The sequence below is a fragment of the Nicotiana tabacum genome, chromosome 1 (genome assembly GCF_000715075.1).
Source record: "Nicotiana tabacum cultivar K326 chromosome 1, ASM71507v2, whole genome shotgun sequence".
Lineage (NCBI taxonomy): Eukaryota > Viridiplantae > Streptophyta > Magnoliopsida > Solanales > Solanaceae > Nicotiana > Nicotiana tabacum.
In genome coordinates, this window is record NC_134080.1 from 1214812 (window position 1) to 1241366 (window position 26555).

The 26555-nt window shown below is 32.4% G+C and overlaps 3 protein-coding genes across 3 annotated transcripts; 1 reads left to right on the forward strand and 2 right to left on the reverse strand.

The window, feature by feature from the left end:
• The first annotated feature begins 12459 nt into the window (after positions 1-12459).
• Positions 12460-13629, forward strand: LOC107767858 (homeobox-leucine zipper protein HOX6). The gene is made up of 2 exons (XM_016586957.2): positions 12460-12949; positions 13117-13629. Exons 1-2 carry the CDS (start codon positions 12569-12571, stop codon positions 13411-13413), a joined length of 678 nt encoding a protein of 225 aa, XP_016442443.1. The 5' UTR covers positions 12460-12568; the 3' UTR covers positions 13414-13629.
• A 1153-nt stretch (positions 13630-14782) lies between these two features.
• Positions 14783-17205, reverse strand: LOC107767854 (ubiquitin-ribosomal protein eL40 fusion protein). Its single transcript, XM_016586953.2, has 5 exons — positions 17034-17205; positions 16838-16924; positions 16647-16749; positions 15055-15121; positions 14783-14962 (listed from the first exon to the last, which is right to left on the reverse strand). The coding sequence occupies exons 1-5, from the start codon at positions 17134-17136 to the stop codon at positions 14936-14938; spliced, it is 387 nt and encodes a 128-aa protein (XP_016442439.1). The 5' UTR covers positions 17137-17205; the 3' UTR covers positions 14783-14935.
• A 2544-nt stretch (positions 17206-19749) lies between these two features.
• Positions 19750-24909, reverse strand: LOC107767855 (methionine gamma-lyase). Its single transcript, XM_016586954.2, has 3 exons — positions 24298-24909; positions 23805-24161; positions 19750-20532 (listed from the first exon to the last, which is right to left on the reverse strand). Exons 1-3 carry the CDS (start codon positions 24716-24718, stop codon positions 19964-19966), a joined length of 1347 nt encoding a protein of 448 aa, XP_016442440.2. The 5' UTR covers positions 24719-24909; the 3' UTR covers positions 19750-19963.
• Positions 24910-26555: the final 1646 nt, after the last annotated feature.

Genomic DNA, 26555 nt, shown 5'->3' on the forward strand with positions numbered 1-26555 from the left:
AAAAAAAGACATACGTTAATAAATAACTCAATACATACCACTCTATAATATTGCATATCAAGAAAAAATAAAAGTAATATTATACGGACGGTATAAAGCATTGAAATTGAGAGAAAAAAATCCTAGGAGAATATAATATTATATTATATTTGAACTGCTTTCCTACCCAATTATTAAAGAACAACTAAGAAAATTTTACGAATATAAATGTGTGAGAAAAAAAAAAGAAAAAAGGTTGGTACGAGTCAATACCACTAATAATTTTGCAAACATAAAGATCTAAAAGTGGAATACCATATCGATATTTTTACTCTTTGAAAATAAAATGTATGATGGATAAAACTATAATTACTCTTAAATATTCAAACATGAGATGAACTAATATTAAGAATCTAAATCAACAGAAAATAAATAATATTTTATGTTAAAACGAAATAATCAAATCTTTCATTTAATTATTTAGCAAGAGAATCCAATTAAATTATTTTTTAAATACATCATATGAGTAATATTATTTTTTAAGTTAAAAAATCTTATGGTACATAACTTTATTCCATAAAAAGAGGGTTAGAGATTAAAAAAGTTAGATCATTAAGTAAAAAAAGATTAGTATAATATTAAGAAGGCATACAAGTGTTTGAGGAAGCACAATCAAAGCTAAATTCTTAACAAGAATAAGTTTTCAAGACTATATTATAAAAATTGACTCTGGTATATCGAGATTATCCTTTGTATATGCCTCTGGCGGAATCGAAATAATATTCCTATGTCATGCATTACTTGCAAATTGTTAGATCAAGAAGCATGATATTGTCAGCAATAAGAACAAGTGGTGTACCAATAACGATTTTATTATGAGGTCATACAACTCACTTTAAATTTGATATACCTCTTCAAATAATTGAAATAACCAACACAAATATATCAAAGCAGAGCAATAGTGTTAAATTTATGAGGAAAGCGAAAGTGATAATATGGGATGAAGCGTTTTTAGCTAAGCGTCAAACGATCGAAACAGTCACCTAGAGTTTTAGAGATATATTGGATATTCAATGAACCGTTTGGTGAAAAATTAATAGTTTGGGAGGTGATTTTTGTCAAGTACGATTAATAGTTCCAAAATAGACGAAAGCAGAAATTGTAAAAGCTAATTACCAAAATTATACTTATGGCCTTAATTGAAAAATATTCAAATGACAAGAAATATAAAAGTGAGAACAGATCTAACATTTAGTGACTTCTGCTTCGTGTCGGAAACGAAAAGGATCATCCAATAAAAGATGATTTGGTTCTTCTATAACACTTGATTATCAACCCCAGTGGAAATAGTAGTGCATTTAATAAGGAAAATATTTTCATCGGTATATTAAAACACAATTTGTGCAAATTACATGATAGAAATTAAAGGACTATCTTAGCTAGCAGAAATGAATATGTTGATCACTAAATAAAAGGTTGATTACTAAGTTTTATGGTAACAAAAAAATATTTTTCAGTTTTGACTTAGCAGAAGATGATACCAACAATTACAATCAAGAAGAATACTTAAATACTTTAACACCAAATGGTCTTCTACTGTACATGCTTGTTGTCAAGTTCACTATTTCTTACGTATATTAGTGTCACCATATATATAATAGACTAAGTTAAAATTGATTTTCCATTGCATATAGGTTGATTTTGAAGAAAATATGTTTGTCAATATTTAAAAATACCCAATTATTAAACAACTAAGAAAATATTTAAAAATATAAATGTGAGAGAAAGAGAAAAAAATGGTTGGTAAGAGTCAATACCACTAATGATTCTACAGACATAAAGATCAAAAGTGAAAGATCACATCAATCTTTTGCTCTTTGAAAATAAAATTTATGGTGACTAAAATTATAATTAAGATTAAATATTCAAAACAAGAGATGAACTAATATTTAGTCATTAAACATATGCATGGAAATTTAGATCTATTGAATAACTTATGTAATAGTACACATATGATACATAGAAGTTTTGACAATAACGGCATACATGCAGAACTTATGACACTGGTCAATGTGCTTCTAAATACTATGTGTTTATTCCCGAATTCAACTTTCGTCTTCCGAAATAAAATTATATCCTTTTAAATTTGTGTGAAAATCATTTTCAGTATGTTTATGTTTTGTAGTTATAATAAATAAAGCACAAGGACAAACATCATAAATATTGGACTATATTTACAACGTTATGTTTTCTTGCACGAATAACTATATGTTGCACTTTCAAGAGAGATATCAATATCGTCAACAAGAGGTCCGGTTATGGCAGAGCAACCAAAGCACTAGAAGGGAACATATACAAAAAAAAAAATATCGTCTATAAAGAAGTGTTTTGTGAAATACCATCACATTAGATACCTTTAAACTACAATACATAATTATCTACTTAACATGACTAAAATTGATCATTTATGTAAGTTCTAATGATATTGGCCATTCATTTCGAATTAATGTATTATGTTAATGTAATAATATTTCTGGCACTTAGATAATTGTTGTATTATTACATATAAAATTCCACTCATTAATTAAATTTTATTGTTACTTTATATAAATAAATATTTAAACCATCATGTAACATTAATAATGTGCGACGCACGTTTATAGATACTAATTATATTTTAAAATCACGATCGATAATTTGATAGAGTATTATTTTTCTTGCTTTTATAGACCGTCATTATACACTTTTTTTATATATATATATTTTAATGATATACTATAAAAGTTAAAATCTTTAAAATAAAAAAAAAAACAATAAATGGGTAACATGAAAAAAGGGGACCCTCGTTCAGGGTGTAACTTCATTTTCTAAGCTTGGGGACGGGATAGTATCGAAGACATCAATTAAAGACAGGAGGACAGAGATAGGACAGACTTGGTCAGCCTTCCCCTTCACCTTTAAGAAATGTCAATACTGCCCTTCTTTACTTTGTTATTGCCACTTCACTACACCTAGGGCTTTCTCATAAAACTATCCAATTAGGGGTCGTCCGGTAGGGTGTATAAGAATAATGCTGAATAAAGTATATTAATAATGCATAAATTAGTAATGCAAAGATTATTTATTATCCATTATTTGGTGTGGTGTATCAAAAATTAAAATGCATAGCATAATTTTTAAGAAATTTAGTTGTTCATAAAAATGCCTCCATATTCTTCAGTTTTAAGGGTTTCAAGGATAATTTTGTCTTTGACCACGCTAATGCATGCATTAATATTAGTATTGGTAATACTATGGTTTGCCATGTATTAGTTATACGTAGAATAATACCAAATAGGTTGTATAACTAATACTTGCATTAGTAATACATAGGTTGAAAAGGTGTACTCCCTTCGGTCCACAATAAGCGACCAATTTATTTTGGGCACAACCATTAAAGAAATACTAAATTCTAGACAAAAATAGTTAGTATGACTAAACTACCCTTAATTAAATATTGTAGCATAGTTAATGTGAGGAGTAAAAGACTTTTTAGGGATACGTACATGATTGTAATTTTGGAAAAACAAATTAAATTTCTTCTTGGTTATATAAATGAACACTTATTTTGAACTAAAATAAAAAGGCAAATTGGTCACTTATTGTGGATCAAAGGAAGTACTAAACAAGGAATTAGTAATACCAAAATGCTAATGCATGTATTATTTTCTCTAATGCATTCTATCAAACGACCCTTTAGTCTTTAAATTACTCTTCTTTATGCTAAAAGTAAACACTAAAAATTGTATAGAAGTTTGTATTTAGGAAAAGAGAACCGGACTAATTAAAAATAAATTTTCTTCAAATTTTATTAATCTTGAAGAGCTATTAGATTAATGATAATGATTGAGCCGTTGAAATAGTGTTAAATCTATTCATTTGATAGTGGGACGTAAGTAACTTTTAAAAGAGTCAACATGAAAAGTTAAAAAGAGGCAAAATCAATCAACTTTCAAGAAATATATACAGTACAACATCTAGTAGTAGCCTTTTTCATGTTTCTGGGATTAACTGTATCTGCTCCCTTATTGAAATTTTCTTTTGTTTGCGTGAAATGGAGGAGACTTTTGTGTTGTTTTAAAGACGAGCAAGAATTTAAAATTTGTGAGTTTGAATTTGATACCGAACTCATAGCATGTGTTTAGTTACTATGTTCGCAATTATATTTCAATAAGAATTTAATAGATTTTCTAATACAAATATAGAATTTACGCATAAGTTTGTGGATTCGGCCGAACTCGTAAAGGATACACTACCTCCGTCCCTGTTTGTTCAGGTACTCATAATAGTCGCATCTCAGTTTTGAAGTTCATAAGTTCCTATAGAAAGTGTAGGCGTATCTTGAATTTATAATTTTTTTAATAAGTAAAGTAAGTTTAACTTAATATACAATAGTAATTAGTTCACTATAAATTATTTATAAATATTTTGTGAATTTCTTAAAATATATTTAGGAATTAAATTAAAAAAATTGGATTCACGTGAATCCGTATGCTATCACTCTGCTACTCCCAAATTCAAATTTGCCATTGGTAGTTCAACAACATTGCCAGCCTTTCAATTACCTAAAAAATAGTTTCGCAAAACAAATAAAGTCATCAAATCAATCAAATCACCCACTACGCCTTAATCCTTGAAGTGTTAAGGAGAAAATCAATTTTACATATTCATTGGGAATAGAAAATTTCACTAGTAATTAATCTATTTTAAGTGATTTTTTAATATATTTTTGTGATCTATAATATTTAATTTTTTTATTAACTCCTTTCTAAAGTTGTCCTTGGAGTAAAGAGCCTAGGAGTGATTTGTTATAATTTCAAAGAGCAAATTAAGGTTAATATTATGGTTAATTTCATTGTTAATGAATATTAAAAGATGAATTCATTAATATGTGTGAAAAGAGCAAAAGAATCAGTTAAAGCAGATCGGAGGGAGTACATTTTTATAGCTAAAAACATATAAAAGGTTTCTAAAAGTTGTTGTAATGTGAAAAACAAACAAAATAGAAAGAATAACAAGTAATATAACAAAAACAAAATTTGAAAAATTTACTAAAATTCTTGGGAATAAGAAAAATTCACCAAGGATTTCTGAAACTTAGAAAAATATATGTTTGACATTTATAAAAGGAAACAAATAATAAACTATTATTCCAGCGTACATGTGACTTGACTTGATACTGAAAAAACAAAAGAAGCTGAAGAACAGATCAAGATAAGAGAGTCGCAATTATTTTTTATTTTTTTTAAAAGAAAAAAAAAAGTAGGGTTTGTCCCTAGTTAAAAAAAGCAGGAAATTGCTTTTTCATTTTTCACGGTTTGAATAGAATTTGTGTTGTTTTGCCATTGACTCGAGGTGGTGCACTGATTTTCACTACCCTGCTGTAATTAATACTTGAATTTATGCTAGCAGTATTAATTACTTACTGAGGTAATTACCTACATGAAAATCATGAATTCCAAATGATACTTTTTGACTTCATGTCTCCTATTTCTATTTCATTTCCTAATTATTTACCTACCAACTCCTGTTATCTACAAACTCTGCCATAACTTTTGCCCCTTTGTTTGGAAATTGCTACTGGCTAGCTGCTCTCCTATTTTTATATATGTCTAAAATTAATGAAATCCAAATTTGAATCATTTCAAATGTAAAAGTAATACTATTATTCTAGAAAAGATTGTAGAAAAATTATGTGAATAAATAAAAATATTTTGTCACACCCTAGGTGAATCTCACATCGGTAAAACACAAAATAAATATTGGGTGTATAAATACACAAGTTTTAAACCTTAATAACGCGTTTTAAAGCGGACAATGAGCATTCTCAATATTATGCCTGAAGAGGACTCGAACCTCCACGCTTATCATGGGATTTTGAGTCTCTCGTGTTTACCATTTCACCACCAAGGCATCTTGAAAGTGAATCGTATTTCATGAATATGATATCTATCTAGTGTGATGTATGGAAAATATGACAAAGGTGGATCTATTGATCGGTCATGTCATATAAGCCCGAGTTGGATATCCAATTGCTTCAATTTGAATTATCCGGAGAATGCAATGCCTGATATATATCAAAAAGATGGACAATTAAACCTATTTTTCGATTAACTCAATAAGGTGAATAAGGTCCCATAGAGATATGTAATCGCTAGCAGACTGGACTGACATATAGTTTAAATAAGTTGAAAAGATTTTCGAGAAATATAACATGATATCATTTAACTTTGACTAAGAAATTTCTTTTTTTTTTTAAAAAAAAAAAGAACAAAAGGAAATAGATACATGTATGATGTTGTATATATATCATATAAAATATTTTTGAGTATGCATTTTATAATATCATAAAAAATTCTTTTCGAATAATTAAAGACTTGTTTAAAGAAGTTCTCTAATACAAGATAATGAGTGAGAAAGTTGTATTAGTTAAAAACACAAAATTCAACATTTGAGTGCTTTGTTATAAATAAATAATTTCATTAGTTTGGACGTTTTTAATCATTCAAGGAATAAATAACCTAAGGAAAAAGGTTCATGGGAGTAGTTGGGAAAGTGCAGAAAAAGGTGGACTCCTTTTTGGTGCATGCTTTTTCATTACCCAAGATTTCACTTATATACAATTAATAATTATTACAAAGTGGGGGAGAGAAAGATTCTTTTACATTATGTAACAAATGAGAAAAATCTAAGATAAAAAGTTAAGTCACAACATTAGATGTCTTTGATTTGGTAAACATAACTCTCCACGACACCTTGATTTGTGTTTTTCGTCCTTATATTAACTAATATTTTGAGCTTTTATACAAAAATTACTTTCAATAAAAAGATTGGATTCTTTTCCAAGAATATATAAGAGTCAATTCCATTCCAACTCTTCACCCAAAGATGGACTAACAAAGTAAAACTTTTGCTAGCTAATACTTTTGGATTTATTAGCCTTTTCGTATAACTAATAGATACTCTCTATCAAGAATAGTGATTTTCCTCGTTGGAAGACAATGACTTTAGTCTTTTTTTATTTTATTTTTAATATTTACTCTAGCATTAGATGAAATGATATACTAACGAGATTGTGATGTTGTTTTTGTTAAAAATGGGAAGAACAACTCGTTCCATTATATTTGTGAGAGTTAGCTAGGGACAGATTATTGTGAAAAAAAGTAGGTAATTTGAATTGTTTTTCATTTTACATTTTTATTTTCTTTGAATCCGCCGGTGATAAACGGAAGAGAAAAAAATTGGAAAATGTAACTGCTCCCGAAAATAATAGCCGACAAAATATATATTTTTTGTAATGTGTGTATTATATATGTATAACATACATACTTATTAAACTTTTGGCTAGTGAATGTAATAATTTTGATCAACATGCCAATTTTATAATTCGCTCTTGAATTTTCGCACTTAAGTAATATAAGGTAAAGTTACAACTACAGTCAAACATCTCTATAACAGTCGCGCTGCTCTGATATTTTTTGGATGCTATAGTGAAGTGTTGTTATAGAGGATATATATTATAAACATAAAAGATATGTTTCGAGAAAACTTGACTTATATAGCGAATGATTGTTATTAGAATACAATTCCTTTGTGTACAAGGTAGACAAATTCTTTTTCTTGTTTTTCCTTTTATGGTCCTTTATAAGGCTTAATAGATACTTTATAGATAGTCGTTTCTAGAGTGTTGGGTGATCCAATTCTTCAAAAGTGGTGTTTTATGTAAATTTTCCATTTTTTTTTCTATTGTTTCCTTTTTCATAAATTCTCTATGATCATCTTTTCAATCCAAAAATTAATTGGAGAATCCATTGCCGTGCTACTTGTCCTTTCAAATACCGTTAGAGACCTGTAACTATTGATTGGTTTAAAAGAATTGCTATTTACACTAAAATGGTTAAGCTAAACCTTGCAATGATTACATGTCACAATTCTATACGCTTACAATTTTGGGTTGTTTTCACTTTTAACCCGCGCCAAAAATTATTTATATTTGTTAGTTAAGAAAGTGTATAAAATTTGTACGATTTTCATATATAACATATATATATATATATATACAAAAATATATATATTTATTTGGCTATTATTTCAAGAGCGATTATACAATGTCATCTTCCCTACTATAAATTTTCTCTCCCAGTGACGAGGGTTGCAGCTCTAGTTGGATCTGCTTAGTTCTCAGGGAGCCCAAGACTACTAACCCAGCAACAATGGAGATGCAATTGGCCCAGAAATCAGAGCGATACTTGGTGGGCTTTACCCAACTTTATGGTAGAAATGACGGGAGAAATTCAAAAATAGCCAAATTTATAACTGGTCATTCACAAATAGCCACAGTTTTAAAAATAATCGAAATTTAGTCACTTTTCGTGTAAAGATAAATTTGAACGAAAATACTATTCAAAATTCGAAAAATACTCCAGCATAATATACTGGAATTTCAGTATAATATACTGGACTTCCAACATAATATGCTGGAGTTCCAATATAATACCGGTCAAGTATAATATGCTGGAAGTTCATACACAGGTGTTCCAATCTCCGATATATTATGCTGGAATTTTCCGTGTGTTGGAGTTCCAGCATAATATGCTGGAAGCTCATACACAGGTGAAACAATCTCCAGTCTGGAATTTTTCGTGTTGCAGCAAAATAGTGGTTATTTTTCAATAACTTTGCAAACGCTGGCTATTTTGAATGACCAGTTCGAAAATTGACTAACCCGTGCTATATTTACAAAAATGACACCAGGTAGCCATTCTAAAGGACTGATATTTAAGAATTAGCCAATGTATTCTAAATTTCAGTATTTCAATTCAATTTTTTAGGACATAAATATCTTAAATATTCCTAAAATTAAAATTTTTATTTCAAATTTTCATGACAAAATAAGTACTGACTATTTAGGCAGCCATAAGAAAGATTGTTTGTGCATTTCCCCAACTTTTTGTACTTCGATAAGAATTGATTGGGTCTCAAATGCATCATGTTCATTATTCAGTTTCGATTTACAATCAACCGCCTACACATCACGCCTAAACTAGTTGGACCAAATCAGTTCGGATTTATGTCAGGGACGTTCGACTACGGAATCCATTCAGCTTGTTAGGAGGTAGGGAGAGAAAGAGAGATCTACATATCGTGATCATCGACTTATAGAAGGCTTATGATAACGTGCTAAGGGAGGTTCTGTGGAGATATTTGGAGACTAGAGGTGTTCCTCATACATATATTAGGGCTATTAAGGACATGTATGATGGATCTAAGGCTCGAGTTCGAGTGAGGACAGAGTCTCATGTATCTAATTCCGAGACCAAAATCAAATAATGGGGACTAAGGTACTACATACTAATTTTTTTTTAAGATTCTAATTCCACCAAAAGTCTTTTTCCTTTTTGTATTTTACTGTACCTATATATATAGTTTTTTTTTGTTTTATCATCAGATATACACAATCGACCTGATTAATCTAAATTTGAATTGAACTAAGAATTAAGACAATCGAGAGCAGGAATTCCATCCTAAAAGAACACTAATGTCAAATCCAAATCATTCAAGAAAACGAGTATTATATTCATGACGACAGGACAACTGCCTCCACGAAGTAACAGTGTAGAAAACAACAAAACTATTTGTGCATTCTAGTATGAACATCTGGCTCGTCCTTAATTGACAGCTGATGTTCAAACACAACTTATATTGTGAAAACTAAAGCAACAAGACTGTTGTGATAGATGTAAAAATAGCACGGCCAACCAGTTTTCGGACTGGTCATTCAAAAATAACTAGCGTTTGCAAAGTCATTGAAAAATAGTTATTATTTTGCTGCAATACGAAAAGTTCCAACATAATATACTGGAGACTGATGTACCTGTGTATGAACTTCCAGCATATTATGCTAGAACTCCAACACACGGAAAGTTTCAGCATAATATATTGGAGATTGGAGCACCCGTGTAACACCAGTATAATATATTGGACTTTCAGTATATTTTACTGGAGTATTTTCAGGATTTTGAACAGTGTTTTCATTCAGATTTATCTTTATATGAAAAGTGGCTAAATTTCGATTACTTTTAAAATTGTGGCTATTTTTGAATAAACTTGTAAATCTGACTATTTTTGAATTTCTCCCGTGATAGAGTGGTATGTATTAGTTTATGATTAACTAGAGGTTTCGGGTTCGAACTTTGAACATGAAATTATTTTTATTAGGAAGCTCGTTACCTTCAATATAAAACTTTTTTTCGCAAATTTAAATTTAATCGAACCTCAATATATAAAAATATAAAAAAAAGACTCCCCCGACACTACGCCACACGGGATTCACACTAGCTATAGGACACTTGCTATAATCTGAAAGATTAGTTCACTGCACTATCAATTTCCCAAAAGAAAATGGAATTTATGAAAAGCAATTTTGGAATATTAAACACAAAAGATAAGACCACGTAAGTAGGTTTACGTGTTGATCTAAGTGGAAAGTGGCTTTATACCATTGGTTATTATTTCCTATGGGACAGAATATCTTTGCTTATGTCCCACGCAATTATCCTTAGCACTCCCATTTTCCAATCCCTTTATACAAAGTGTCAAATATGGTCTTCCTTTGGTCTTTCCATGTTGAAGTAGAAAGGGAAAATATTGTCCGGACCTGAACTATAGAGGATAGTATTATCATATAGTATCATTATAGAATAGGGTAAGCAACCCCCACTTCCAACCGAGAGGTTATGAGTTCGAGTCTCCCCAAAAGCAAGGTGGGAAGTTCTTGGAGGGAAGGATGTTGGGGGTCTATTTGGAAACAGTCTCTCTACCCTAGGCTAGGGGTAAGGTCTGCGTACACACTACTCTTCCCAGACCCCACTAAGTGAGATTATACTGGATTGTTGTATCATTATAGAATAATGAGTATTTTGGGGTTAATTTAGGGATATTATCACTTTTAGTACGCGCCAGAAACTGACCGAAAAAGTGTATAAAATATATATAATTTTTGTATATAACATACAAAATGTATATATATTAAAAAATATACAAATTTTATATATTTTTTCGGCTATTATTTTTAGAGCAGTGTCATTTTTCCATTATATAGATGTACAGTAACCTAAGGGGAGCTAGAATTTAAAATTTATGAGTTCTAAATTAAAAATTTATACATACTAAGCTAGCGTTTGGCCATACATTCCCAAATTTGTTTTGAAAAATCTAATTTGGTTGACGTTTGGTTTGAAGATGAAAATGTATTTGGACATAAGTTTTCAAAATATATTTCACTTTTTTTTTTAAAAAAAAATGAAACATGACATACCCACAAGTTCTAAAAACTATCACAAAACACCCAATAGTACCTTTATTAAGGAGTAACATTTATCGCAAACCATAGTCCTGAACATAAGTAAATTTGGTACAAAATTATCATATTTATGATGAACTACATAACACACTATCAGATGAGCAAGAAAACAAAGCAGCATTATTACAAAATAATAAATGGCGAACTCTTTTATAAAATATAAAAATTTGGGGCAAATTTTAAAAAAACGTATTAGTGATATTTTGGGCCAGCTGGTTTTGGGAATTTGCTAAATTGCAGATAAATTTATGGCAAAACATATATTTGCCAAAAAAAATCTCAAATATATTTTGTCAAAATCTATGGCCAAACAGGTCCTAAATAATTTTAAAACAAGTACTATAAGATTTGAACTAAAGTGATTGGTTTCGGCCGAATCGGTACTGTCAATACTACCTCTGTCCCTGACAGTAAAAAGGCATGACTCAGGTCCTATTATCCCTAGTATTCCAAGAACACTAACTAGAACTTGTCACTATATTACATACACTAAGAATATGTCTTTCAAAGTGTATAAAACTAGAAAACTATGAAAAGGTAAAAACAGAAAATAGTACCTTTTAAGGGGTTGTTTGGTTGGAAAGATGTTATCCCAAGATAAATTATTTTAGAATTAGTTATCTAGAGATTAGTTATTTCACCACTTTATGGGGATAAAAAAATATTACAATTCCAGAATAACTACTACCGAGATTAATTATACCGTAATTTTTTCCCAACTAAACATGGGATAAATTCTTCTTAATTATGCACGTCAGATGTTATAAGTTAGATCACCACGATTGTAATCAAAAGAGAGTCAAATAATAATCAAGCTACTAAAAAGGCTCATGATTATACTGTACGACTCAAGTACATTCTAAAGATTCAATTTACCTTAATCCTATAAAAGGAATTACTAATTCCCTCTGCAAAAGATCAAGAAAGATCCAACATCCCTTTCTCTTTTTCTCAAGTGTCAATTATATTAAGAGGATAAGAGAAAGAATTTAACAAGTGTACCATATAGCGGGCCAGTTATAAGATACACATTAACACACCAAAACTGGACACCTAGTCTTTATTTTGTCATTACTAAAACCAGCTGATGGTCCACCAAATATAGAAACTGAGTATATATTTTAATAAGCACATTATTATGAATCATGCAATCTTGAATATCAGAGCAAAAAACAAAGGAAGAGAAGAATGTCTGTAGGAGAAAGGCATCCAACAAACTCCAACATGTGGAGTCAATCATCCTTATTAGGAAAGGATCTAAATCTACACTCTATGTCAAGTATTAAGAATTGCAAGGACAACATGCGAAGAAGATTCAACGACGAGCAAATTCGGTCATTAGAACACATGTTTGAGACAGAGGCAAGGCCTGAACTGAGAACAAAACAGCAGTTGGCTAAAAGCTTAGGCCTACAGCCGCGCCAAGTTGCTATATGGTTTCAGAACAAGAGAGCTAGATCAAAGTCCAAGCAACTTGAGATGGAGTATAGAATGCTTAAAATCAGTTATGATAACCTTGGTTCAAAGTATGAAATGCTCAAAAAAGAGAATGAATCCCTCCTCATCCAGGTAATTTATTTAAATCCTTTTTGACAGGTTCGAACTATGGGATCAGCCTCTTGCAGAAATGCTGGTTAAGGCTGCGTACGATAGACCCTTCCCGAATCCTGCGGAGGGCTGCCTTTTTCCTTTTTGAGTTAGAAAAGCTAATACTAGAATTTTCTTTATCTTTACAGTTGCAGAGACTTAGAAAGTTAACTGAAAAGGGTGGCAATGAAGAGATTCAGAATGAAGGCAATAAATTAGAAACAGAGGTGATCAAGTCAGAGTTCATACCAGAAACTTGCAGCCCTGAATTTGGCTTACCTTTAGGTGAAGACAGTAGGGAAATTGACTACTTGGGGCCAGAATCTGATATTCTAAACATGGCTCAAATAGCTGATGGTTTATCAGAAATCGAGAACGAGTGTAACTTTGAGTCAAGAACATTTCTTGATGATTCTGATTGTAGATCACCCTTGTGGGAGTTTTAGTATAGAACTTTGCTGTGTAACTTGCCAATTTTGTAGCCACGCCTCAAAGGTTCTACCGTGTTTCCACACTTCCCCTCCAGTGTGACTCGAACACAGGACCTAACGGTCGTGGGTGGAGGTGCACACAAAGTCATACTCATAAACATAGAGTAGCAAAATGGTTGTATCTTGCTTCCCGATAGTAGATTCTAATAAGAAAACACAGAATTAGATCAAGTGAAGATACAGATAAATAATCATAAAGCACAAAGCATATACCATAAGGTAAAATGTGAGTCCATTTTACATGTGTACTGCTATACTGCCATATGTACAGCTGTATATACTGCCATGATGTTTTAGTTTCCTAAAAAACAAAAATGGTTTGTCACCTAAACAGATGGGTCAATGAAGCTGTGCCACTAAACAAGAAGATGTTTAAATGTATCAATACTGCCACTAAGTTTGTCAATTTGGGTGGATTTTCCACAACACGATGACTTTAACTATGTTTTTGCGCCACATTCTGATACATGGGCCTCTGCAACCAAATTTATGCCTTTTCTTCCTTTTGGTTCCATATCATCTCATTATCCCACTATCCAAATTCAATGGAAGCAAAGGTCATAACATGTTCAAATTCATAGATTACAAGCTTAAAGGTCAGGGTGTTACATTCTTCACCCTAAATTTATTTGATCCTCAAATTTAAAATATCACAAACATGCAGGCTTTAGATAAGTATAATACTTTTGCATTGTTTCCTTGACTTCCCAAGTTTTCTTTCTCACTTGAGTGATTATTTCAATACAATTGGTTCATGGAAGGGCACAGCAAAAGCTGGTCAGCTTGTTTTACCCGTGAAGGGCGAAATGATGAGAGCATGCCCAAACGGGCAATCTTCTAAGCCAGCAAACTTACTAAGAGAGGAGATCCAAGAAGAAAGTCCCACATTAAAATAAAATTTAAAAAAAAAAAGGACAATTGTACTTTAGCCTTTTTACTCCTCTCCATAACTAAGAGGACAAAACTATAAGGTCAACAAGGCCAAAATGAACATGTATAATTTTACAATGAGCTGTTACAATTGGGAATCACTCTTCAGATGCAATAGTCACATCCATATTTTTACTCTGATGTGATCAGCAGGATGTAAAGACAGAATGATACATGCTTTAGCACATACACATAAACATCCATTAGTGAACCATTGCATGTTGTCAACATCAACTTTAACTTGTGCTGCTATTGTTTATGTTCTTGGCTCACTTCAGCAAACATAACAGAGAGAAAGACTAATCGAAATAGCAGAGGATGAAAGCGCATATATAACTACACATCTAGCAAAGCTTATACTAATGTAACCAATAGAATCTAGCTCATCAAGAAATACGAAAGTATCTCAAAATCTTTGATATAGCTCAAACACAAATACTTCAATGTTTTAGAGTAAATTGAACAGGCAACCCAACAACATATCTAATAATTTCTTAAGGATCTCAACATTAGCAGCTACATGTTGCCAGGACTTCAAAATCACCATCTACTTGATCTTCTTCTTGGGCCTCAACTGCAAAGCCAAATAAATGATAGAAGTCAGTCTGCAGTCACTGATAGGAGTTAATAAATAATATGTGCATTGAAGAGTTTGATGAAATGAACCTGGTTGCTGTGGCCACACTTCTTTTTGCGGCAATTGACAGCACGAGGATGCAAACGAGCATAGCACCTTTAAAAATAAGGGAAAGCATTAGAGAGACAAACATGTATTTTAGTTAAAAGAAAACAAAATTTCAGGTTGACACCATTATTTTTTTTCTACAGCCAGAGGCTATTAAACACATTTACAGGTACATCAGCAGGTCCACTTAATTCTCGATTGTCTCACTTTGACTAATGAACATTTCAAATGAAGAAAATAGCAGATGGCAAGATATTTCAAGGTTCTTAGTAACCATAGATGGATGTTGTGGAAAGTACTTTAACGTTCTATCAAAATTAAGGTTGTTGGATATAAAAATATTCAACAACCTTAGGAGTTTAGGTATCATTGCTATAGTACGTTACTGAGTAGACATATAGTAAAGGTTATTTAAGGCAGTATCATTGCTACAATGGTTTATTAAGGGGACATATAGTTAAAGGTTATTTAAGGCAGAGGGCCATGGTTACTCTCAAAATAATCTAAGAAATAACTTATCTACTAGGTAACCATATTAATATACTAGTTCAAAAAATCATCGTTGCCCTAAATTCAACCAAGCCACTACTCCTGCTGTTTATGAGGGCAGGCTCAATACGACTAACAAGGAGTTCCATGTCAAAGATTTTGTTAGGACGAAAGTATGCAGGATTCAACAATGGACTATAGAGAAATCTAAAGGCAGCAGGGGCATTGCAGTAAATCATGTGAGGTTGAATCCAGTGGACAGTGCATCAGTGGTCAATTATATTAGTCATCACCCCTGACCCCTGGATCGTTGATGATTTGAGAAATATGCATAAGATACATTATTCGAACATGTTCAACCAACTAATGGATGCATAATGTTCCTAGCTAGGAATGCCAGCAGCACAGAAATGTACACTTGTGTAAACACTCGCTGCATTTTTTTATCTCAACCAAATGTAGAAGAAGGAAAGGGGCAATAGTGCCAGCTTTTTCAGAAATTTTTCTTCCTCAACCAACTAATCTATCAAACTGGTAATTTCAGTTCATATCACTTTCTCGTGTTAGATCATTATTTCTTTAAGAAGAAAAAATACTACAAAACTATTTACTAAGGGCATAAGGATCAAAAGTCACTTAGCAGTCTAATCAATCTTGTTAAAACTGTAAAATCATTGTTATTAAGACAAGCATTTCCTTAGAAGACAAGGAGACTTTCATCTATTTTAACAGACAAAGCTATAACAGTAAGCAAAAAGGATGCATTAAAGAGATAACTTGCACTTTAACCCCCTAATTGTTTTTGAAAGACTCAGGAGCTTGAACTTTACACTGTTTATATTTAGAAGGAAGTTTCGGAAACCTTGAAATTGCAAGGCAATTTACTCCAATAATGTTTCAGTTTTGAACAAAATAAATATCTAATCAATGTCTCTTCCGAGCTTAGCTAAATAGTGCACTAACATCAGTAATAGAATAGTAGTACTAACAGATAATCGAAGGAAAAGCGCTATTAGAATAAAAACATTACAAAAAGAGAAGTATATAAATAGGGACAAATCATAAGGGCCCATTAAAGACCTACTTGCGGCAAATCATTTTGTCCTGATTGTACTTTCTAGCCAAAGCCATCAAAGATGGTTCAATAATTCCACCACGAAGCCTCAGCACCAAATGCAGAGTCGACTCTGCAATTTTTCACATCCAAAATTAATATTCAATTAAAAAAACTTCAACTTTTAGCTAAATTAACAAGCAATTTTAAAAAAAATATACCTTTCTGAATGTTATAGTCAGCAAGGGTACGGCCATCTTCAAGCTGCTTACCAGCAAAAATCAGCCTTTGCTGGTCCGGTGGAATTCCTATAGCACCAAAAGACATATACACAAGTTCAGTTAAGCTATATGATAGAAAGAAAATAAAAACCAATTATGTTATTAATTGAATTTGAATATAGAGTAAAAAACAAACCTTCCTTGTCTTGAATTTTGGCCTTGACATTGTCAATAGTGTCACTGGATTCAACCTCTAGGGTAATAGTTTTACCGGTCAGAGTTTTCACGAAGATCTGCATTTTCTCCGCCCCTCACCAACAATCTTCTACTCGTCTTCTATGCAGCTCCTCTTCTGTTGCTAACAGATTTATATGTAGGGTTTATAGCTAGAGGATGGAAAGGCGTTGGGCTAGGGTTAATTCTTTTAATTGGGCTGGGCTTTTGGGTCGACTGATAGTTGGGCCATGCAAAATCAAGTCCAAAGAAGTCCAATTAGCTTCTTTTTCTCGATGCATTTGCATCTATATCCGCTTTTTGTGTCACATTTTAACTTGTACCCGTTTTGCAAAAAAAATTACAAGCGTAGCCGCTTTTTCGCATAATTTCAGCATGCGGGGCTGAAGTAGCAAAGACAATCACACAAAACTTAAACATTCTAATAGCCGTGCCTGAAGTTCAGCTCTAGAGCTGAATTTTTTGTGTTGTAACTAGTAAATTTCACTGGGAAACTGTACTTCCGAGAATCATGATCACCTTCATCTTTTTCTTTTGTCTTTTATACGTTTTTTACTCTCCTATTTTCGTAAACCCTCCATTCACGTCCACCCAAAAACCTTTAGGTATTTTTATTAGATTTAACGAAGAAAACCAGTCAAACACTATCCAAACCCCAGAAAAAACTCAGCTCCACCATATTGTTTTTGGCATTGGATCGTCACGTACTACATGGAATTATAGAAAAGAGTACGTAAAATTATGGTGGAAGCCAAATAAAATGCGTGGATTTGTATGGTTAGACAAACCTATGTCGAAGAATCAAAGCAGCACGAGTAATTACAACGTTACTTCTCTTCCAGAAATCAAGATTTTGTGTTGTAACTGGAAACTTCAGCTCTAGAGCTGAAGTTTTTGTATTGTAACTGGGAAAGCTTCAGCTCTAGAGCTAAAGTTTTTGTCTTTGTAAATGGGAATCCCAATTCAATCCATTTATTGGAATTTGGAGTTATCGAAAACTTCGAAATGGCCAAAAAGAAGAGAACTTTTGCACCTGCACAGAAAATGGTAGTCCATATGAAAATTCTGTGATAGCTAAAAAGAATTTTACAAAATCGCACAAAAGAAAGAAAAAAAACTAGTACTACCAGTTACTTTGGCAGTTCCAAAGCATAGATAAGGAGTTCCAAACCTTTTACATGACGGAGTTGTGTTTCTAGACAATGAGGAAACTTTTTTTTAATGTTATAATAATCCAAACGAAAGTCCTCAGTATATTTGATTTAGCTTCATTAATCAAAGAGAGCAATGTTGAAGTCATCGTTGTAGAAGAAGAAAAAAGAAAATGAAGAAGGAGGAGAAAGGGAGCTGAAGTTGTTTAAAAAGCGGGTACAAGTTAAAAGTTTTTAAAAAAAATAGGTATAGGTTAAATGGGAGCTAACAAATAGGGCGCCCCGTGCAATTTTTACTTTTTCCTTTTTGTTTTCTCACAAACAGGATAACTACCAAACTTTGATTTTTTATGCAAAAGGTTCTCGCTTTTTGCTAGAAAAAAGAATAAGAGGATTTAATCAATATTTCATTTATAAAAAAAAAAAAGAAAAAAAAAGGGGGAAACAATTTAAGCTTCAAAAATGACAAAAAAATTATTAATAATTTTTTAGGTAAATTTAATCAACTTAGCTTAGTGTGCCATCATATATCTGACTAGAAGAAAAAAACAATACGTGACGTAAACCGATATTAAATACATGAAATGTAACACAAGGATAAAAATTATGGTGTAAATTATAATACATTTCAAAGTGAGGCGTAGTTATCATTATCTATGGCTTTATACATTCTCTGAAATACTAACATCTTGCATATCAACACACTTATTCCCCAAGATTATACGGATACTAGTAAATTTACCCGCACAAAAGAAACATTAATAAAACTAACAAAAAACATTATCGAGATTAATAGCACATGTATATATTATTCCTCTTTTATGAAAAAGAAAATTGCCAATAAATAAAATACATTTAGTTTAATTTATAAATTTAGTTTATTTGTAGCAAATAATCTATGTGATAATGCAAGTCGATAGGTCCTTCAATCATCGAGTACACTATCGACTTCCCACACTTATTATGATAACATCACCGATCTTTGGCGCTTATGGGGGGCCCTATCATACACATGCACCACCAGGTCTTCACAAGAACTCTGGGGCAAGGTGAACTGTATAGTTACCTGTATATTATCAATGAATATTACTTAAGTTTTATCTAATTAAAAAAGTCCAAGACTAAGAAAAATAAACTAAGAGTTGCATTTTTTTTAATGCAGAGTTGGATTAGTGATACTGTTATTCTAGATACCATGCTTTATATTAGTAATGCATAATTATATAATCTACTAGTTTTTCATCCCTAAATTCATTACATAAAACAATCTATAATACAGGGAAGTGGGAACACCACATGAACAACAACAACAACAACCCAGTATAATCTCACTTAGTGGGGTCTGGGGAGGGTAGTGTGTACGCAGACCTTACCCCTACCCTGGGGTAGAGAGGTTGTTTCCAAATAAACCCCGACATACTTCCCTCCAAGAACTTCCCACCTTGCTCTTGGGGAGACTCGAACTCACAACCTCTTAGTTGGAAGTGAAGGTTGCTTACACCAACACCACATGAACAAAGTGGATAATTCGTTTAAGGGTCACACATATTGTATTCTTCCTTCACATTTTAGCCACATTTTGACTTAGATTGGGCTTAAAACTAGCTTTACTACAATCACCACATTTGTAACACAAACATGGGCCGAAAGGCACAATACTACATAAAAAGTAGGATCCATCCTTTCACAAAGCAAAAACAAAAGCACCTTAGCAACTTTAACAAATTCAAATTTTCAGCTTCTAAAATGCCATTTTCTCTTGCATTCTTGATAATGCTTTCTCGAGTTGGCTCCATTTTTGTTCCAATGACCCGTTATAGCCAATTGACATTCGCACTAATCCTGGTGAAATTCCAGCCAACTCCTTCTCTTCATGGTTCAATTCACTGCTCGTGCTCGAACCCGAGCACGACATGAGGGTCTCATAGTACCCCAAACTCACAGCCATGAAACCAAATTGGGTAAAGTTTTGCAATACATTCAACAAACGATTAGCTCGTTCCTCTGTTTCCATGTCCACACAGAGAATTCCACCATAACCATAGTCTTTATTAGCCATGGACTTAAGAAGGGTATGATCTGGGTGGGCCTCTAAGCCTGGGTAGATCACTTTGAGCCCAAGTTTAGTCATTCTAGTAGCATATTCCAAAGCCCGTTTACAGTGTTCCTTCATTCTCAGGCCCAAGTGAGGAAGTCTTTCTGAGAGTTCAAATGCTACTTTAGGATTCATAGTTGGGCCCAATAGCATAAGAGCCCCTTGATGAAGATCCATCATGGAGTTCACAAGATTTGCTGGCCCACAAACGGCACCTGTGTAATTTTACCAAAAATTAAAATTAAAATTAAGAAGAATCAACCTAAATAGCCGCCTTCACAACCACTTAATTAAGAATAACTAGTAGATGTATAATATAAAATATGTACTAAGAATGTCATTGGTCGTCTATTGATACAGGGCTTTACCTACTAGTTTTTACTATATCAGCCATCTATTTCGTATTTCGTATTCTGTATTTCATATCTCTTATATTGCTGTTATTTTATTATGCATTTTTATGGTACTAATATATCGTCTCTTGTTACTTTTTTGAGCCGAGGGTCTCCTGAAAACAGTCTCTCTACCCTTCGGGGTAGGGGTAAGGTTTGCATTATATTGGGTCATTGTTGTTGTTGTTGTTGTTGTTGTATAATCATAGTTTAATACTATGTGGATAACCATGTATAATCAATGTATAATTTATATATACCGGCTGGGAAAAGGAAACAATAAATCTGATAGGCTATTAATTATCCGCATTACCTTATCTTACCAATACTTTAAACAATTTACTTTTTTTTTAATTAATCAATTTGCTTAACTCTCAGACAAAATCCTAAATCATTACAAAAGTAGATGCCATTAGACCAATAAAAATTGCTAATAGAGGGGTAGATACCTACCTGGACCGAATGTTTACACCAAATCATATTAAATACATCATGTTTAAGTGATAACTAGATATGGACCGAATGGTTACACCAAATCATATTAAATACATCATGTTTAAGTGATATAATTAGATAAGAATGCATATAATTCACCATAGTTAGGTGCTTTAAGTCAATGTACAAGATACATGTCATGTATTTATTGGTTTGGTAAACATCCGGTACAGGTAAGTTTTTATGCTAATAGAGGTGTGGGTCTTAATAATATACTGGAAAATCATATTTAATCATGCATAATCCATCTAATCATGCAATAAGATCAGATCTGTCGTGTATAAAAATTAAGTTTATTCTTGTGCTGATCAGTGATTAATATATCGAAAGAGAACACTTTGCAATATTATTTACAGACAAGATTTACCCAAAGAGTATGGAATAAACCCAAAAAAATGTTTGGCCCCACCTTCCTTTATTCTGTCTTTAGTATGGTTTAGTCCATAATTATTACTTAATTCATATATTAATAATGTTTTTTTCAGTTCAATGTATATAGAAGACCTAGCTAGCTAGAGAATGTTTTAAGATAGCTACACAAATAAAAGATGGCTCTAATTATTCTTTTTTTATTTTTCTGTCTCGTTAATTACGGGCTACCTACCCAAAGAAAACGATATTTTTCTGTTTAATTGAAAATGAATCTTTGATAAGATTCTGAATCCAGTCATAATCGAAAAAAAACATGCATAGTTTCACGTAGTACTATCTAGATCAACCAAATATACCATGTCTGATATAGATTCGAAGTAATATTCCCCTAGGAATAGAGCTAAAATATAACAAGACAAAATTATAACAATTATGAAGATCTTCATTTATAGCGAGTTCACATTTTGCTTAGTGCAGAAGCCACGTGTTATAATATAAAGTAACCAAGACAAAAGTTGACAAGTACTGATAACGATAAGGCCTAAGGCCTATTATTATTAATAATAAGACTTCTGGTCCGTGACCAATTTACTTTTGGTACGTCCATTAAAAAATATTAAATTCTATATAAAAATACCTAGTATAATTAACTATCCTTAATTAAATATTTAATATGAGATGTAAAAAAACTTTTTAAAAATATGTACGTAAGGGTATTTGTAAAAAATAAATTAAATTTTTTCTTAATTATATAAATGAACACTTTTTTTGATCAAAATAAAAAGTAAATTAGTCACTTATTGTGGAGCGAGGGAGTAATGAAAATAAATAATTTAGAACACATGTGATCACCTTTAAGTAGGTACATTTCACTAATGGGACATTCCGGACTAATGGGACATTTGTAAACTTCTTGTTTCAAATTAATTTCCAACCACAAATATAAGTTTATACCAACAAAAAAAAAAAAAAAAAAAGGTATCAATTCCATCCAATTGAGAAAACACGTGAAATCTTATCTCCAAAGTCATCTTCATCTAATTAATAATGTAAAAGCACCAAATCACACGTGATGAAACATTGTCCTTAAATCTTTCCAACCTTTCAATAATGTCAAAGAAGTTTATCACCTTTTAGAACATTTCTCTTTAGATAGGAACATTTAACAAAACCATTATAAGTCTTTGGGGAAAATATTAAACTCTACCTTCTAAAGTTTAATTACTTAGTTTTAAGAAAGCCATTAAGGGAAAAAAAAATTATCTTGTGTAGATCAAGAAATCAATGAGCCTTAATTGGAGCCTTAATTATCCATTTGGAAAAAATATTAACAGTTGCCATAAGTAGAAAAATAATCATGACTGGTTCATCTTGCCACTAACTTCAGTTTTCTTTTTAAAACATACAGAACAACACGTGCATATAAATAATAATACTAATAAAGAGAGAAACTTAAAATGTCCATAACACTATCCTCTTCATAAGACAAAATAAATAAATAAAAATTTATTAACGAATATTAGAGCTAATTTTTTTCTTAATTCTTATTTTCTATTGGGGAGCACCAGCACCCATTCTCGCGAATCAAAACTCTGTTACTATAAGTTATTCGGGTTCCAAGTTACTCTATAAGAAGTTGTAATGGTGTTCAATTAACCACCTTGGACAGTGGCGTACGCAGAATTTTTTATAAGTGGTGTCGCAATTTTTAGTAAAAGGCAAGTAACAATCAAAAAATATTTTGTGGAGCCCAGGAAGGTCAAACCCAAGACCTCTCGTAGCAAACTTGAAGCTGTCAACCACTAGACTACAAAGCTATTTTGTTACCAGTGGTGTCACTTTTAATGATTTTTTCTTGTATTTCTGTTTTACTTATTGTTTTACCTGCTTGGACATACATAACTTCGCCCCGAGTACAGGTACTTACTAATACTATGGATAAGTAAAAGAGAATTTTTATTTTTAGTATAAATAGAGACTAGTAAAAGAGAACTTAGGAAAATAGTATTCTCATAACAACTTCGATAAGATACGAACTTTTTTTTTTTTTTTTTAAATTACAATTGGCAAAAATGGTTTTACTAATGAGTTACTTTGAGATTACTGACTGATCTTTTTTATTTTTCTTGGGGGCAAAAATGATGATTTATTACTTCTATCTAGACGAAAGGCACACGTGTGATGTCACTGAAATTAAGGACGACAAAAACTAAGAAGAAAAATCAAACCTGCGATGATGTCGGCTCCACCACTAATGTACTTGGAAATACTATGAACAACCACGTCAGCACCTAACTTCGCCGGCGACAGCACCATCGGAGCAAAAGTGTTGTCCACCACCACCGTCACTCCTTTTTCATGCGCTATCCTACTCAACTCCGGCACGTTAGCCACCGTCAACGTAGGATTCGACATCGACTCAAAATACAGTACTTTTGTCCTCCCTTCCACAATCGCTTCCTTAACCATTTGCAAATCCCTTATGTCCACAAACGACGTCGTTATGTTACAAGCCCTCGGCAAGAAATGAGTAAGCAAGGCGTGTGTCCCACCGTAGAGCGTCCGTGAAGCCACCACGTGTCCACCTGCACAAGTCCATGTAACTTATTAGCTATAGTTGAACTGCGCATGAATTCAATATTTTCGATACAAATTAAAATACAATAATAATATGTTTGAAGAGTATAATTAAAATATTTTGTGAAGTCACCACGTGTCCACCTGAACTACACAGCTGTAGCAACACCGAAGATATCGCCGACATGCCGGAAGCCGTACAGTAAGCGGCTTCAGTGCCTTCGAGCGCCGCCATGAGGCGTCCGAGGTTGAGAACTGTCGGGTTGAAATGGCGGCTGTAGATGAAGAAATCACGGTCAGGGCCAAGTTCGCCGGAGAACATGCGGCGCATGGTTTCCGGTTCCATGACGGTGAACGTGGCGGAGGCTTCAATGGACATGTTAACGCCGCCGTGTTCGCCGAATACATGGCGGGCATTGGCTAAAGCCGCCGCTGGATCCTCCCATATTAGTGATTTTGTTTGTTTTTTGGTCACAAAGAAATCGTCATGATGATCCTTCTCATCGGAACCCGATCTCTTCTTGCTAGAGAAGATCATGTTGTTTTGATTCAATGTATCTGCCATATCTAATTAGATTTTTGTGGAAGAGAGACTCTTTTGCAAAAAGTTTGGGAAATGTGCATATGTTGAGGAAACTAAGGGGGAGAGCAGTCTTTATATAATGGAGAAGAAGAGAAAACCTTAGTGTGAGATTATTAAAGAACACAATGAGGGGCGTATCTATAGCCAAAATTACTTGGCGCATGTATCCTTCGCCAAACTAAAGTATTTTATATACGTACGTAGGGGTGTACATGGATCGGGTTGGTTCGGTTTTTATCTAAACCAAATCAAATCAAACCAATTATATCGGTTTGGATTGGTCCAGTTTTGTCGGGTTTTTCAGGTTTTCGGGGTTTTTTATTACATGAATATTATTTCAATCTTACTTTGTTAAAATTATAGATAAAACTTTGATAAGTGAATATATGTTTAGTAAATATGGAAAAAATTGACAAACATATGATATATTAAAATATTTTAATGGGAGAATTTTTTTTAGTAACACATGATAGTTATTTTCTTAGTCGTCTAACAATAATTTTTCGTTAATTTACGCTTTCAAGGTTAATACATGAGAGGATCCCAAATATTTCTACATTTTCTAAAGAAAAATCATTATAAAGTTTTAAAAATATAAATAAAATTTATATATTTATATGTCGGTTTGGTTCGGTTTTTTTTACTCAATACCAAATCAAGTTAAACCAAACCTAGTCGGGTTTTTTAATCGGTTTGGTTTGAAGACTCTTGTACGTATGTTTTAGAGGGGTAGTGTGTACGCAGACCTTACCCCTACCCTAGGGTAGAGAGACTGTTTCCAAATAGACCGCCGGCATCCTTCACTCCAAGAACTTCCCACCTTACTCTTGGGGAGACTCGAACTCACAACCTCTCGGTTGGAAGTGGGGGTTGCTTACCATCAGAGCAACCCCTCTTGTCTTGACACTCATGTTCCATAAAGATTATAAAGATTAAATGGTTATTTACTCAAAAAGTGTTTAGTCCAATACTTAATTATTTACTCAAAGAAATAAGGATCAGTTCTCACTTAACACTTTTTTTTTCTCCTTCCTTTAGTTGTGCACCTATACTCTAAAAATTCTAGATCCATCTCTGAACACAATATAAACTAGAGCATAAATAAATATTTATACAATCAAATCACTAAAAAGGTAACTAAATGTGATTCTAGCAAATAGTAATTAGTAACTAAGGAATTATATTAAGGATCAAATTTGATTTTATGTACTAAAATATTTACTCAATTAAATTACTGAAAAATAGTTATATGTAATTCTATATAATAAGTACTTCATTTATTAGTAACACGAAATAAATAGTAAGTAACTTGTTATAACAAAATATAATACATTTTTAAGTTAAATGATAGAGACTCTTTAGGCTTGTCAATAGTAAAACAAGAAGGCAATTACGATTCCAAAAAGGTGGCCAATTTTTATTCGTTAGTTTTTTCCCCTCTCTCCTTATGGCTTGTTACTTGTTTAATTACTTTCGGAGGTTAGTTGGAATTGAATTATGCCATTAAATGAGATGCCAGTTAGAATTATGCATTGTTATCTAGTTAGATACATTGACAATGCAAAGGAATTTTATATAATTTAATTAGTTGGCTATAACATTAACATTTATATTTTCGAGAAGAACTAACATTTTGTTGTAGCAAAATTGGATTGGTAGACTGAATCTGGCCGTATCTTCCGACCATTGACAAAGTATATCTGTATATGTATGGGAAATCCAGTATAATCCCATACAGATAACAACAACAACAACAACAACCCAGTATAATCCCACTTAGTGAGGTCTGGGAAGGGTAGTGTGTACGCAGACCTTACCC